Source organism: Egretta garzetta, unplaced genomic scaffold, assembly GCF_000687185.1.
Source record: "Egretta garzetta isolate BGI_Z169 unplaced genomic scaffold, ASM68718v1 scaffold386, whole genome shotgun sequence".
Classification (NCBI taxonomy): Eukaryota; Metazoa; Chordata; class Aves; order Pelecaniformes; family Ardeidae; genus Egretta; species Egretta garzetta.
In genome coordinates, this window is record NW_009260063.1 from 549,666 (window position 1) to 566,946 (window position 17,281).

Below are 17,281 nucleotides of genomic sequence, written 5' to 3' on the forward strand. Positions count from 1 at the left end.
CCGCTCTTTGGGAAGATGGCATGGATGCTCCATTACCAGAATATTTCAATCCTGCATTTGTGGAAACATAACTGGAAGAACCTACTGTTTGAGGTCGAGGCATAAAAACATTGCTTTCTAGGAGACCGTGACCGACAGTACTTTCTTGATTGGTTGCATTGAAATCAGAATATGGAGGGGGAGGATCAGAGACATCTGAATCTTCAAGCGTGCAGCCTTCCACAGCAAATCCAGTGTAGGACATTCGTGGAACAAACATAGGTTCCAAGTTATCTGTTGGCATTTGCCTGCTTAGAATTGCTTGCTGCATTCCTACAAAAGCAAAAAACATTGGGGTACTTAATGCTTACTTTGCAACATGCTTTATGTCATCTAGCTGCAACGTAGCATGCTCACCCAGCCCTTAGCTGTCCTCTCTTCTTTCTGCTTGTTGTTATTAAACACCCATCCCTGGCATTGCTTTCAAACTCCAGCACTGGATCTTTTCCTCGCGGGCTCCGCTACTCATCTTTGGCAATTCTGACCTTCATATTGATGGCTATATGAGACACTATCCCTAACCGTCATGTCAAATCTTGCTTATGACTACATCCTGCTCTGAGCTTGGCAAAGAGTATCTTCCCTGAATTTAGCACTACATCCATGAAACTCATTAGTATTGGCACAATTTCATTATCCTAACGATCCCATTTCATAAACCAAAATGTGTCAGAAAACAAATAAACTGAGTGCAAGCGTGGTATGGTTTTATGTGCACAGTCACCCTGTACAGTTAATTTCCTCCAGTTTAAGTTCCCTAAAACACAGCTACAGGATGTTCCCATGACCTGTTGCTCTTTCCACCTCATCTTCTCTCCGTGTTTCTCTGCTCCTTCTTGCATCACAAAGTAGCTACACGAGGGCTCGTTGTGCCTGCTCCTCTCCACCTATGCCTTATTCAGTACTGACAGCTTGACTCAACTTTCGATCAGACAGTATCAGCTTCTACTGTTAATATTGCAACTTAAAATCACATCTCTCTCCTTTACAGTGCCCCTTGTGCTAGGGCACAATCTCATAAACACCAGCAAAGACATTCCCTTGGCTTCTTCCGTCAAATTATTATTTTAAAAACTCTCCCTCCCAATACCTGCGATTAGCCTGGCGGGCTGCTGAAACCACTGTGTCTCGTGCTCACCTTCTGCTAGCTGAAACACACAGCACCTCCTATTTAGATTCACAGTGTCTCATATTTAGATTGCTAACTAGCTAGCTGAGCAAGCATCTTTTGAACCTGTGTTTCTATATGCCTAGCACAGAGATCCACAAGCAGGGCTCTCGCACTAGCCTAACACCAGGCAGGTATGTTGTTCACCGTACCTGGAAAAGCCGGGCACAGTCACTGAAATCTGTTCCCTGTGAAAAGCCATACATAACGGGTAAACCCACCGCTTCCATGTGTTGACTTTCATTTAAGTAATTGTACAGTTGACAGTTGCTATAAATAAATTTGTCCACTAAGGATAGGGCCTCTTTCCAATCCATGCGGCTTTAACAATCAAAGCAAGACCAAAAGCCACAGATACATCTCGCCTGTAAGGACTTCACAGCGTCTCCGTGTTTCATAACGGACAGACAGCAACATAAGCACTACGAGGATTAAAAAATACAGCTGAAAACCTGGTTGAAGAACAATTACAATTGTTAACAGTCACATTGGAAAGATGCGTCAAGATGAAGCTCGCACAGCTCTGCACCGGAACTATACTCACATTAACAACCTAAATGATGGAATTTAATCAGCATGTGCTTATTAAAATTACAGATGGTACTATGCTAGTAATAGCTGCAAGCATAACAGAGGATCAGAACAGGAATTTCAAAGTGATCTTAAATGAGATGATTTGGAAAATAATTTAAGGAAGACGTGCACAGGAATAATGAACTGCACAAACTGCAAAATGAGGAAGAGTTACATCCTTCTGCAGAAGAGAAACACAGGTTTACTGTTGATTTATGTAAACTATAAATATCAACATGCATTAAGTGTGTTCAGCTGTTGAGAAATGGGCAAGTATTCTTTCAGTATGCGCTGTAATATTGTATCTAATTTTGAACACCACAGTTTATGAAATGGGTAAAAACTCAAGAAACTCGACAAAAGAGAAGGACTTGTTGGAGGTCTAGATATCGTGACCTAAGACTGAAAGAAATGGGGTAATTAGTGAGGACTGATGAAACAGTTTAAGTCTTCAAATCTACATAAGAGGCTGCTGTGGAAAGGTAAAGCAGAAGGCAGCTTAGATTAGAGTGGTATACATTAGACATGAGGAAAAACTTCCTTGCAGGAAGGTTTGTTAAGCACTGGGATAGACTTAAGTTTTTGACTCGTTTCTAACTGGTTATTAATGTCCAAACATCTGTCAGAATTGACACTGGTATACGTAAAGCTGCCTTGCAACTAGGTGACAGACAACATGGTATCAGCTCTACTTACTGCAATGCCATACATTTGGAAAAAGCAAAAATCAAGGCTGAAGAGTTCCTTTAATCAAGTCAGTGAGGTATCTCTTCAGCAATAAAAAGAGCATATTCCCTCAAGTGGCAACATAACAGCACTCCATTTTTGATCCCCTATATGAGAACTACACGTACAAAATTACTTCAGTGGTCTGCAAATAAAGTCTCAACCGTCTTTTACGCTAGAGTGTTAAAGTCATAACCTGTTATCCAAAAGTTTGTAAGAATAACAAGCTTTCACACAACACTACTGCAGGAATTTGAATCAAATGCTCCCTTTTCCTCCAGCCCAGAGAATGATTAACTGGAACATTTAACTTGCTAAAACCAAGGAAATTCTCCCGATATTGAGAAAGTGAGAGAACAGAAGGCCAACTTCAGTATTTAGCTACTCACATCTAAAAATATTGCAGAGATACAAGCTGCATGTTTTCTTGTTTCAGCCCTCTCACATGATTATCTGCTCTGGCATAAATTTTCAGCCCAGCATTCGCATCTCACTGGTAGTATCTAGAGGCTAGCACCGACTGCTCTTCCTCCTCCTCCTCCCCCATCTTTTGCCATATGGGCTGGGATCAGCTCCAGTCACACTAAATACCCGTCGCTGCTGCTCGCTAGCGCGCGTAGTAGCAGTTCCCTGGCTGTTTCATCGACAGCCAAGCAGGAAACAGCAGTGACTCACGCCACTTCCATCTTTCAAATGGTCTGCGGCTGATGCTAGATCTTTACATTATCTTTGACGTTCAGAGAAGGAAGAACCTGGGCTGACAGATCAAACCTTGCTCTAAAATGCTCGTGTGATAACAGTACCTTGCTGCCTAGAGAAAATAAAAATATCCAATCATAGCAGCAGAGGGGCCTATTGCACAGCTTAGGGTGTTAACCTGTCTAAGCTGTCTTTTAGTCTCAGACACAGCTTTAAATAACAAGATACACAAATAATAAAAAACTTCCTGCAGCTAAAATTACAAAATTTGGTTATTTGCTTGTCATTTCAAAACATGGAAAAAAAAAAGGCAGTGTTTGCTGAAATACGTAATTTGCTTATGATTTTTAAATATTACTTCCCTTTTGCCTATTCTCTGCTCCTACTCTCTACCTTCAGTCTTCCCTTACACTCACAATTAAATTAGATCAGTAATGTTTCCTTGGAAAGGTCCAGACTCTTCACAAAACCTATCTACTGCTAAGCAAAAGTCTCCTGATTTTTAAGGAGGGACAGTGTGGGAACCAGCCACGTATGCTCAGACAATAGGTCTCACCGATTCAGAAAATTATGGAGCAACAAAAGAAGATGAACACACGCCTCTATTACTGGCTTTGCCTACCAGTCCTACATACAGACTATGAAAACCTGTACTATTAATACAGAACCAACCCTAATAAAAACATGGATTTTTAACAGGACTTATTTGCACCACGAAACTTAAACCAAACCATCTCTATACTAGTACAGAGTCTTCAAAACACAGCAGAAGTATAATTTCTGCATTCAGAGCTTCACTAGAAAGAGAAGAGTGTCATGCTTGTGTTGCCTTGAATAAATCAAAGAATTACCTGACTGAGCTTCCCCCAAAATGAATCCCCTCAACACACTGCAAGAAGGACAATATTTCAGTAGCTTCATGAAATAAAAACGAATACAGATTAAAATACGTATCGGTGATGATATAGTACTTTAAATAGGTAGGCAAATTCCCACAATATTCTGCATTTAAATAGTTTCTTCCACTTCCTAGCAGATACCACTGAAGATAGGAATGACTTCAAAACGGACTTTTGGGAAGATTTAGTTCAACACTGAAAAGTGGTATTTCAATGCCAATCATGTTCACCACTAAGACAACAAATAATGCAAAAATGCTGCCTAAATTAGGATTCAGTAACTATTAAGTGGGAGAGGATGATAAAAATGTAGATGGTCTCCTCCAAATCAGTGGTGAAAAACCCGATACATCCACTAAAAGCTACTAGGTCAAACTAGACAACACTTCCGATGATCCACAGCAATGTTCATCACTTAAGCACTCATTTTCCTTCACCCAGATTGTCTGGTGTCCAGTAATATAACTGAACTCTAGCTGAATTGCTGCTGGGCTTGTATTTGGGGATAGCCTTGGGGAGTGGGAAAGGGAATAAAGATTTAAAAAACCCCACATTGACAGCTACTGGCCTGTGAACACAGTACCCTGTTTCTGTGTAACACTTCAAAAGGAATCTCTCCAGTGTTTAGATTTGCTTTTTCCATTCCTGGCTTTGCTCCACTTTTCCTTTCCTACAACCAATCTTTTCCTGTGTTATTTCCAGAACTGACTTTCTCGTTCTTTCTCTACAGCTTTGTCTCTCCCCTATGTTTTAGGTTTGCTAACACTGGATGACTCCTACAGAAATGCCTGTAGTACACGTACTTTCCCAGTTCAGGTATCATTCAGTGTAAATCCATCATTTACCCTTCCCAATGTGATTTTTTTTTCTTTTGCTATGAGCTATCAGATATACAACTCAAAATAATTCCACAAAATGTTTTGTCCTTACAGCATCTGCTTCTGAAACAAAAAAATTAAAAGGCAACTTACTTATTTCTTGTTCTTTTTCATTTTTCTTTTGTGTGATTTGCCTTTTTAACTTGTTTACATCAGCTTGGAAAGATTCAACAACACGTTCACTTTTTTCTACATCTATACATACTGCCTGGGAGAAAAAACAGAAGATACGTTAAGTTTTGCAAAAATACATTAATGACTTTTGTAACAACATCAATAAAGCTACCACCAGGCAAGAAGCCATTAAAAGCACAAAACTAAGAGCAGGGGTTAACACTGTATCAGAGCATAATATTCAACCTGAAGATCGTTTTCTTTACTGGCTGTTGCCAATTCCCAACTGCTGCATTATAGGAAAAGCATTTCCAAATAATTTATCATTACAGGAAGATTTGTAGTAAGATCCAAAGTTAGTTCTTCCTACTTGATGGAAAAGACTTTTATTTTTGTTGTGTTGTTAGCACAATAACGATACTGTAGTAGCATGATTTTAAAAGGTAGCATGAAGGTGTGTACTTTTTATACTAGACCAAATTCGAATTGCGTTGACTCGAGAGACAACTGTCCCAAGCTGATCTCCTAACTGATGCCTCTACTAAATAAACAAGACCCACGGATTAACGTGAAGTTTTCAGAGAAGGATCTACGTTTAAAAGCAGTTCTGCATAATGCAGATTTCTTTTTTAATCTAAACATGTTATACGGGATATTATTTACTTCTTCAGAAATTAAGTATTGGTCATTATCATTAAACATTATCAGTCTGGAAGAGTACACAACTCTAAAAGCCCTGATAAGTCTTAAACAGTAAGTCCCTGGTCATTTAGTGTTTCTTCTCCAAAATGTTGTTATTAGTGATCTTACCTAGAGTTGAAAAACATCAGATATCGAACTGAAAGCATAGTTAATTTTTAGAAGTTTACAAAGTTTAAACCCTCCCCTCCCAACTAACTGTGGAACAGTACAAATACACACGTCTCAGCTGCTTTACCAGAAGATTTATTTCCAGTCCTGTGACATTCTCTGTGAAACAGTCACTTTAAGTATAAAAGTTCCTCAAGTTAGCTGACACCTAAGTTACTTTTAAGCTCTGTAAACAGCGTACGGCAGCATGATTTACATGGTGAAATAAAACAACAAAGTCATAGTTTTAGCAGGTAGGAAGACAACTCCCTGATGACGTTATATTTTCCATTTTTCCAGACACTAATTCAAACAGCAGCAAGAGCACGAAAGGATATATGTGCTCTTGGCAAAAACAGCGTTACAGAATACCATTAGCTAATGGGATAGACCTCTGAAAATAAATTTTCATGTCTCCTGAAGGCCGCATGAAAGCTGCCTGCCTTCTCGCCGTGAGTTACCCACCTTACGAGGCAGGTTAGAAAGCAGCAATTCCCACCAAGAGAGACTGGTTCTCCTGTGCAAGTAGGGTCAGGGGACGGTTGGAGCGATTACTGCCTTGTTCTCTGCTCTATGTGCCAACCAGCAAAACTAAGCTGGAGCAGAGACACAAATCCCTCCAGGGCAGATGTAAGGGGAAAGCCTGGAAAAAAGCTGTGACTACAGCGCAATTAGCAGACACGTGTGCTCCCGAGGCAGCACAGCTACACCACTCTTCACATAGGACAAGCTGTGAGCTGACACACTTACATGTAGTAGATTTGACACTCAAGGCACTTTCAGATGCCGTGCCACATTTGGAGCAGGATTCACTCATGCTCTACACAAAACATTCACAAGTTTTAACTAACAGATGGAGCTCTCTGCTGCATGCTACATACCAAGAGCCAGGAGTCATTTTTAAACTCACACAGGCAAGCCTTTAAACCTGTGCAAATCCCTACAGCCTTCAGCAAGGCTTTTCTTCAATGCATACTCTTAAAAATAGCTAATGTCTCCCAGAAATCACTAACCATTAAATCATTCTTACTTGCAAAAGAGAAAGCATTGATACTCGCATCAACCATTTCTACAGCAGCCACTGCAAATGCACACAATAAATGCAAACTGATGCATTTAATTATTAAAGTCAGACTTGATTTTCCTACAGTTCATGACAAACTGTTTATGAGTTCTAAAAATCTCCATCTCCTCCACTCCTGGCTTAACCAAAGGACAAACAAAAGATGCCGCATACATACTGACCACTATTAATTAAAGGGAGTTACCTGTACTTTTTCCTGAAGTGCATTATAAACCTGATATATAGCCCTGATGTCCTTCATCACTCCATCTTTGTCAAAAAAATCAGTACTAAAAAAAAAGAAAAGCAGAAATTATTAGTTAGAAAAGACACCACAGGTCTCTAACTCATGCTGTCTTTGAATTGCTGTTAAGCAGCCTATCACTAGATTTCTAAAATGTATTTTATTTTCTATTGCTAAAAACATACCATACTCTCAAGAGCCAAAATCTGGACAGCAGCATATTCAATACCAAAATTCCTTCTGGAACAATAAAGTCCCATTTGAATGATATTAAACTTGTGCAGAAATCTTGAAGCTCGTATAATTTCATTGTTAACAATCAGAAGAGCTACTTTGCATTTACAGCAGTTAATTAAAATGACTTAAAAAACCCCAAGACTTCAACACTTCCGAGTTCAAGCCTGCACACAGAATTCCTGGGGGTGGGTGGAAATCAAGCAAGAAACTTGCAGCCAGAAGGCCCACAGCACTGGCTGGCCATACCAACTCTGCTTTTCCAATTAGTGCAGAGTCCCCTGTGTTCTAAAAATTCAATTTTAAGTAGGAAAAAAGCACACTAGGAACGAGTTTTTCCCTGCTTGAAATGCATATTTGTAGTATTCTTTGGAAGGTACAGAACGTAGAGCTTGGTGACTGTACTTCATTTGCAAAGCAAAAATCCTTACCCGTGTTCCTTAATAACTTTGGCATAATTCTGAGAAGTATTTGGCACTGAAGAAACTTTGTATTCCTGTTGACTAGTGTTGCCTAGATTAGGAATAGTAAGTGACACCCTTTGATTATACCTGTAGAGAAAGTTTAGGAAGACTTCTTAATTAATACTCAAAAGATTATTTACAACAGCCTTGATATTATCCCATCTCTCTGATGATCACAACAATTTTAAAGCTTCTGCATTACATTTATTATAAAAGCTCCTAAATATTACAAGTTGTGGTCAAAATAAACGCGTGATCAAAAACTCCCTTGAGGTGGACCTACCTCCATACCTCTTAGAGCCTTTTAATTGTGCATTCAAACCACCACAAACGCAAAATTGGTGAAGCTACATTCAGGCCTGTTATAAGAAGCCTGACATCTGACTTCTCTTAAAATATTTTTTCTGAAGATTTATATTTAATATTTGTCTGAAGATTTAAAGACTGAAAGGAACTTTTGCTCACCCCAAAACTTTAATTTATAAATTACTTGCACAGAAAAAAAAAAATTAGGTGTCATCACTAACAGTTGTACACCAAGGCATCATTTGACAAACACAAAGCCTGTTTAAGTGTAATTGTACACACTTCAAAATGGTTCAGAGCATAAAGAACAGCAGTAAGAAGCAGAACAAAAAAAAAAATGAGGATTGGTTCATATACAGAGATTGCTTACCTTCGGTTTGGTCTAAAAAGCACATATTCTAAAGCATGCGTTGAGTTATTTGCAGTGGAAATGAAGCTGAAGAGAAGGAAGACAAGATCAGGCACTCCAAGAATGTGTGTCAGCTGTTTATGAATGATGTGCTCTCTATATGACATTTGCTGCTGAGTGTTTCTCCTAAATCTGTACCATCCAATAATGTTCTATAATCAAAGTACATCAGAAGAAAACAAAGTATTAACTGAGAGATAACAGATTTACCCGCTTATAATAAAGTTGCTAAAACTGTGGTATGACATGAATTAGCCAACACCTTTATTACAACAAAATCAGACTGAATTACTAGAGGCTTGCACCTATTAAATAACCTGAAACAAGCAACATCCTGTTGCAACACGACTATTAATTACCGAACCTTACTGTGCTACAAACACCTGTGTGTCCTCAGCAGCATTCAAGATCTCACTTCCAATATACTTCAGTTGTTTGATTTTAGTAACAAACCTTGGAGCATCTTCAAGTGATTAGACCTGAGCTGTTTTCAAACACAGCAGATGTGGGGTTTCTTTAGCCTAAATATTTCAACTGCCTATTCACTTGTATTGATTTGTAAGACACTTCCAGTGCCTCACAAACATACTTGCAAACTCACGTCTGTTCATGAGATATATGGGACTAATCTGCTGTGTACAATAAAATTATCTCATTCTCTACTCAGTTGCGAAAGATTCCTGTGCACATCAGATAAGACCCATTCTAATTTAATGATTATTTTGAATACAGCATGCATTAAACTCCTTTACTTCATGTGAACTAACATTTAATTTAAGAGATTAATGAAAAAGGACACATCATTAACAATTTGGTTTAGGAAGATAAAATTAAACTGGAAACTAGTGGGAGACAAACATTTTTTAATTAAGTTTTTTCCCTTGTCTCCTGAAGTGGAACTTAATGTGCTCTGCAGTGTTCTAGAGCAGAGTTAGGGGGTTACAGAATTCAGGATCCGAGACTGGAAACTCTCTCCCTCAGCATAAAGATGTACATGTCTCTATGTATAAATACACACAGAGAGCACCTATGTACTCAGCATAAATACATTAGCATGCACAGAGGAGTTTATTCTGAGAGTATTTGCCGGAAGAAACAGACAAAAAAACCCAGCATTACAATCATCAGTGTTGCAAAAGTTGCACAAATTTAGGACTTGGTTCCCCTAAAGATACCCCCTCAGTGCAAGCCTCGTCTCTAAGTCCACAGTTCACATGGGTGAGGTGAACAGAAAATAAAGACTGCAAAATCAATTAGCAATCAAGCAAACTGTCATCACACACTTTGCGTGATGATCATCAATTCACACAGTAGGCATTCGTAGTCAGAGTAGTGAAAGTTACACTTGAGTCACCTGCAGAGGACAGAAATCCCAAAAGCCTAACAACAGGTTGTGCCTTGACAGTTAGCTCTGCTGCTAGCAAAATGCAACCAGCAGCACTACAAGCAGCTGGAACGACACTGGTTTGCTGCTGCTTTGCAAAGGTAAGTCAAACAAGAAAAAAAGGCCTTATTTTAACCACCCCTACCTTGTACTAGCTCTGGCACCAACCAGACCTCGTGAGCCAAATTCATGTACTAGTGATGCTTTCCTGCTAGGTCTAACAAGGCCCACAGTCACCACAAATTGAACCACGGAAGTCAGTAATCCAACTGTTTGCCAGAGCAAGCCGACTGGTTGATCCACTTCGCTACATAAGGAACTCACACCTTCAGCTCTGCTCTTTGATGCATGAGTTCATGAGAACTTCTGAGTCAATTATTCAATAATTAGAAAGATAGTGCACTCCAAGTATGGAATGAAACACTGAAAAAAGGTTTGACTCTTCTCCAAATAACTACTGAAATTTCATCTTCTTAATACTAGTTGTGCTACTAACGACATATGCATGACGTAAAGCTACATCAATGTCTGACAACTGATAGAACAGTTTTTCCAGTTGAAAACTGACAGGGCAAAAATTGCAGTTACAAGGCTATGCCATTACAACTCTTAAATGAACAGATTTTCAGATGAGCTACAGTTTTGTTGGTTTCAGCAGCAGAGTACATGATCATTACACTACATGTTTAGCACAGAAATTTGAGTGGGTTAATACCAGCCTTTCACTTTTGGAGGCCTAAACTTAAATCTTCAGGGAATTTAGACATTGCCCGCAGTTTAACCTAAGTACCACAAATCCACCAGCTTCTGTACAGGATAAGCCTTGGGTCAAAACAAACCATTATATTTGTGAACAAAAACATTTTTTCTAGTTAACAACCTTTTTTTTGGTTCGTTTGTTTTCCAAAACCACTGTTTCTAATGATAGGCTCTAATGAATGGAACAAGAGGAAAAGATAGAAAACTTACTTTTCTTCGGTCTTTAAGAATCCTGTCCAAACTCTCCTCATTAACCTTGCCTGCATAATCATAAAAGCTTGAACCAAAAAGGAAGAGAGAAAGGTAAGTACACAGTTTACACACAGGCATTTATACATAAAATAAATAATTCATACTTTCAGTGTTCTTCAAATAGATGGATTCTATACATTACAAAGCAACTTCTAGAGTTTCACCTTCATCAACATCGGTCAGTATTCACACCACCCACTTAAGATATCCAACTCGGTGCTATATAGAGGGCAGTTAGAAGCCTGGGTTGACTGCACAGCTAATAGATGCAGTTGCTCACAGAGGGAGATACAGAACATTTAAATTAAATGCATAAGACTAGCTGGTGCGAAAACGCCAACCCCTTTTAAACCACTAATAATGAAATACAAGATGTCTGTAATTATTAGTTTTAAAATGCTTTCATTGCACACATTAGTTCAATGCCTAGTATTTCACTGCCAGCCCCTACAACAAGGGGTACATACATAAATGGACTGTGTAATTTTATTTTGACCAGCATTCTGTAAACCCCTGCTTTGATAATAAGAGGCCTACCTGCCAAAGAAGAAAGGAAAGCAGGGACATTTTACATACAACTACAAATCAATTTCTTGAGCTCCAGTCCTGCAATTAGACTCACATGATCGGACCCTTGAAGCCAAAACAGTTTTACTGAGGTTAGCAAGAATCCAAAGTATCATGGTCTTTCCATATGGCTCTGCTTACAGAACTGAGGCCCACACCCTGACAAGTTATTTTGAGGACATGACAGATTTAAGAATTTATAAATCTATCTATGCAGATAGGTTTACAAATTCAAGTAGATCACACTTCATGATAAAAGGGAAAGCATTTGAAAATAGATTCCTCCTTGGCTTACCTGCCAAGTCCCTAAGTCTCTTTCAAGAGCTGATATCACTAACACCTAAAGCAGTGCAGGAAAATACTCTGTTTTAAAGGTCTATGAGCTCAACTCTTGCGTGGGGGGGTAAAGAAAAAACACAACAGAAAATCCTGAGCTCAGTACTTGGCTGGTAAGTAAGGGTGGAAGTAAAATTTGTTTCAAGATGCAAGTTATTGTGAATATTAAGACTACAAGTAATTACTAATTTGAGATACTACATAATATTTGCATAATGTTTTCAAGTCACGTTCAAAATATTTATACATTCTTCTAAGTAGTGGATATCCAATTCTTTCTCTTTCCATGCTTTATAATAATAATTTTCTTATGGTAAGAACAACTAGTACAAAACAAAACACCTTCACTTGAAAACTGCAGACGGATAAATCAGTCCTTTTAAAAAATTCTTGCTTCTTATTCAGTTCCCATGTGTTGGTGGGAGTACTGGAAGCAAGGCTGTTACACTCAACACCCGCAGTGTCAGCTTGCAGGACTATGGAGTAGATGAGCGACAGGCCCCCTCAGACTGGTTATGCTTAAGTCAAAATGGTAGGGTAGAATGCCCCAAAATCAGCATCTGCTACAGCTAACAGAGCAGAGAAACCAACAGCATGCTCTGGAACTGAAAAAGGCTATAGGAGCTGTGAGAGTTTCCCCTGTGCTATGAAGTAAACAAATTCATCGTCTTTCTTGTGCAGAAAGCATGCAGTGAAATACAGACTTCTTCCCCTTCCTCCATCAGCTCAGCTACTAACAACCAATTTCTCCACTGGGGAGAAGCAGAAAACGTGATCAGTTTTGATATGCGCTGCACAAAGCATCACTAGGAATCAGGAGTCTACTAGACACTGGGATATTATCCGGATGTGTAGAGTCTCTAGCATTTAAATCACTGGGTTAAGAGTACCCTCTCTGTAATTATCAGATAGCAAATGATAGCAGCTTTTCTCTCTAATGTAACTAATGTCAATCACAGTATCTATGGTATTGTGTCTTCTTAATTGGCTGGAAACCTCTAAATAAAGACACAAGGGGTTTATTTGGGAATTCCTTCTAAAAAGAATTTCTAGACAGCAAGTTAGAAGCCAACACTGTATAACAAGCGAAGACTACAGAGAAAAGCTACACATGCATAGATGGAAGCTGCCAAACTGAATATAGACGACCTATATTTCATTTAAGTTCTGGAGTACAGGAGCTCAGAAGGCAAAAATAACTAGTAAGCTGAAAGTTTCAGAATAATGAGTTGGTGCACGTCAGTACAACCAACTACAAGCCAACTTCATAACCCAGCAAGTTATGAAGGTTAGGGCACACAAGAATGTCTTGTGACCCACCAGGTCCAAGCAGAGCTAACCTAAGACTACAATGTTTTGACATTCATCCTAATTATCAGAGTGATAAGATTTGTGCTATCCCACCTCCACTGCGTGAGGTGCAAATTCAGAGACAGAAATAAGCCTAGCTACCTCAGCACCCTTTCCAGCCTAAGGTAAGTGCTACTAAAACTGTAAATTCATACTTTCATTGTCATGGCTGGGGACATTTACATATATTTCTTTAATATCATCAGACGAGCAAACAATGCAAACATTGGTAGGTACACTTGAAATGTTAATATATTCCAGTGAGCTACCTATTTTTATATTCGGCAGCCAACACAGGAAGACAACAGAAAATGCTTACCTAAAGAGTTTTGAACAAGGCTCATGGTTATGGATTTCTGCAACAACAGACAAAAAGAGAGACATATGTCCAACTGCTCCAGGTAAAGAGAAATTACAGCAGCATATCTTGCATGAACTTTCCACATCACAGCTACTGAGCAAACAAACATTTGTGTCAGACTGCACACTGCCCTTAATGTCTCAAAACCACTTGATGACACAGCACCATACCCGGAGAACTAGCTTCCCTTTCTCATCTGCCATTTTACAGAGGGAAATATTTAACAATAAGCAAGATGTACAGATATATCTGAGCCTCAGATACACACTTCTGATACTATTTTATGGTTGTAACCTCCTCAAAGGCATTTATGATTTTTTCTTCTTTTTGATACAGCTTTCCACACCAGTTTACTCACATTCACGTACACCGTTTATTACAGCAGCACTAAATGGAAAAAGGGATGGGGAAGGGAATCACTGAAACATTATACATTGGAGTACTTCACCAGGCAAGGCAAGTAGAATCTATGATGAGAAAAGGGGTTAAGCGCCACTCCCAAATTGTTAGCTGCAATTTATAGTTCTGTTGTATAAAGTATTAAAAAGTCACAGCAGTATTTTTTTTTCATTGAAGAGGTTGTAAATGCTTATTTAAGCAGCAAAGGTTGTAGCATACCACTAACCTCGGAGAAGAGTGACAAAAGAGCAAAACTCTAACCCACATTATCTTTCTAACACCAAGCATGACTTAGGTTTTTTTGGCATTTAGTACTTCTTTAAAGTTCTCCTCTACTCTGCCTTTTTACCAAATACAGCTTATCATTTATTCATATTATTACACCTTGATCACATAATTTTTGTCTGAAACTGTATTTGCTCAGACGGAACAGCACTTACGTAGCAATAATATTTCAAGCTCCTACATCAGAGCCCTGCTGGAGCGTTTAGCAATAACTTTGTTTAGACTCTTCCTTCCTGGAGAGTGACTCACCACCTGCTGCTCTGAAAGGCACAGGCGGCTCACGATCGCAATCTCAGCAGAGTCAGAATCAGATCACAATTCCCAGGAACAACCGACTACACGCGTTAGCATCTCAGCATATTTAGCAATATCAAAACAAGGCCCTCCACACCTATGGCAGGCATACTGCCTGAGAAACCGTACATTTTCATTGACAAGAACTCCTCATGATGCTGCTGTTACAGTTACCGACTTGCTTTATTTGGGATTGTTTACAAAGTGTACACCGTATTTTTACACTGGCATACAGGAATTTGTGGAAACGATTTGGTAAACAAAGTCAGTAAGTTTAATTATTCCAGCTGAGACCAATTCCTTCCAGCAAATATACTGATTACAACTACTGAGAATACATACTCCATTCTCATGGCATTACATTGCTGCACAGAGTTTGTCTTTTGAAAAACAGGAAGCAACAAGCCTACTGCTCAGAACTCATGAAGCAGCCATCATTCTAAATTTGAGTTTTACATACTGACTTACTGTATCTCTATATATAATATAGGTACTACAGATACACACATACTCAAACATCACCACTAAGCTTTGAGATAGCAGACATGTAAGAACGTTAAAACTCACCTGTGCCAATCTCAGTTCATGAGTTGAACTGAGCGCTCAAGTGTTATAGAGGTTACTGAAGTAAAAATTCGTAAACAAAAAAAAAAATATCTAGAAGATCTCCAGGGGTGGGCAATTTCCCTTTTCAGAAAATAACTCTTTTGTCACATTCTGTTTACGGTTATCTAAAAAGGGAATAATTCTTAATGCCACAAACACTTGGTTTATGAAACCACGCTGAGGCTGCAGTTGGTGACACTACTGTACTGTCAACAATAACTAAGATCAGTTACCACTGAATAGCCACGTCTAGTTTTGTCTGAACAGACACGGCTATCAGCTGCCTGCCTTTGTACAATTCTTTGACAGTGATTATATACATGCACAAAAAATCCTGTGGCTTTATTTTTTGTAATTTAGCTCAATTAAGTAATTGTAATTAAACGACACCAGACAGTCAATTTATCACCCATGTTTCCTTAGGAATAACCAGAATAGGAAATTACTTAACCTTCTGGATTCTCGTGTATGCAACCATCACCGCTTTAAGGTGGCAAGTGTCTTGAGATATAATGTAATATAGTACACACTTTCACAGATCATTAGTTCTGTATCAGAATAGCATTTGAGAGTCAATCACAAGACATTTGTGATTTACGCAGCCCCTGCTGTGTTATCTGGAATCAGATTCACAAAGCCAGGTATGCACGCATTTGGGCTTTTACAGAAAGTTTAGGTGTATATTAACATCAGGTTATATATATGTAAACAAAAATGGGCACTTTCTTTCAGAGGTTTCCCATTTTCTACAAACCATGCAACGGCTTCTCTCTCACTTATAAGAATATCTACTTTGACCAACAATGCTTAACAGCAAGAGCTTAGATCTTCTTTCACTTTCACAACAACAACAAATCAGCTGTACAGTCCTTGTGTTTATCAATGAAGTAAACTGTTTGGCAAATATTCCTCGGCAAATCTTGCTGTGACAGTTTATGATGTCATCAACTACCATCCATCCACCCCCTCTACTGGAAATTTGCCCCCTTTCAGCATTAGTAAATCAAGCAATGCATTTATTTTATTTTGGAGCACATGCGTGTATGTAGGCAACCATATCAAGCAGGAAACTCCCTGCAAGACCAAAAGCCAAATAAATAATTTCTCCATCATGAAATGCAGATAAATGTCTTCAATGAACCGTCTTTTTTCGCCAAAAGGAGATGCATAAAAAACCCCATATCTAGCACAGGACTGTTTCCTTTCCTCACGTCTCAACCATGAACACAGAAATACTGTAGCAAATCTGATTCTGACAGACGGAAACATCTTGTGCTGATCTCAAGTGAAGTAATTCTTACTGAACTGCTGTACCAAAAATTGAAAAACCGAACAGTGCTTCTTTCTAATTTCTCAAAGCTCTATTACTTACCAATCACTTGTAGAAATTCAGTGTTGCTGATCTGTGAATCACTAATGCTAAAGGTCTCTTCTTGTCTCACCTCTCCCAGCAGAAATCCTTCCTACAATTTCAAGGGAGGGAAAAAAAAAGACAAAAATAGAAAAAAAACCCACTATACCAGCAATTATTGTAGCTTTCTCAGCATTTAATGGAAGAATTAAAACAAAAATTTAGGTTGAAAGATGTATGTGAGCTGCAGTAGGTATAACCCGTCCTTTGGTTTACAGAGAGTGATCTGATCTACCACCACCCTTTCACAACACCATAGAAATAGGTTGTCCAAAAATAATGTTCTCCTGAAAGGTTCCACAGGTAACAGCTGATATACGGCAAACACAGCTCACGTTTACGTGTGGAGACTGGGCGGGCCCTTGAGCAACACCAGGGACCATAAACCTCAGGGGGTAACTTTACATCAAGTTTTATTCTCCATCCCTGCCCAACGTGAGGAAGGAGAATAAGGGGGAAAATCAGGTGCTTTTGGCTGACGCGCTGAAGCAGCGGGGCACCGTTTCCCGGTGGGGAGGTAAGGCGGCCAGCTCAGCCTAGAAGTCTGTCACCAGAACGGAGGGACTTCGGAAGGCCCCGGTTCCGCACTGTAGCTACGGGCGCCGGAAAGCC

At 39.1% G+C, this 17,281-nt stretch overlaps 1 protein-coding gene across 1 annotated transcript in view; it reads right to left on the reverse strand.

Moving 5' to 3' along the window:
* The window catches only part of ABRAXAS2 (abraxas 2, BRISC complex subunit), an 18,349-nt gene extending 1,297 nt beyond the window's left edge, over positions 1-17,052 (reverse strand). Inside the window, exons 1-9 of the mRNA XM_009641084.2 lie at positions 17,005-17,052; positions 16,631-16,721; positions 13,633-13,669; positions 11,019-11,085; positions 8,627-8,817; positions 7,918-8,037; positions 7,214-7,298; positions 5,076-5,190; positions 1-312 (exon numbers count right to left, since the gene is read on the reverse strand). The exon at positions 1-312 is cut by the window's left edge and continues 1,297 nt beyond it. Coding sequence (XP_009639379.1) covers positions 1-312; positions 5,076-5,190; positions 7,214-7,298; positions 7,918-8,037; positions 8,627-8,817; positions 11,019-11,085; positions 13,633-13,669; positions 16,631-16,721; positions 17,005-17,052 — 1,066 coding nt within the window. The remainder of the gene's footprint in view (positions 313-5,075; positions 5,191-7,213; positions 7,299-7,917; positions 8,038-8,626; positions 8,818-11,018; positions 11,086-13,632; positions 13,670-16,630; positions 16,722-17,004) is intronic.
* Between the last annotated feature and the right edge of the window lie 229 nt (positions 17,053-17,281).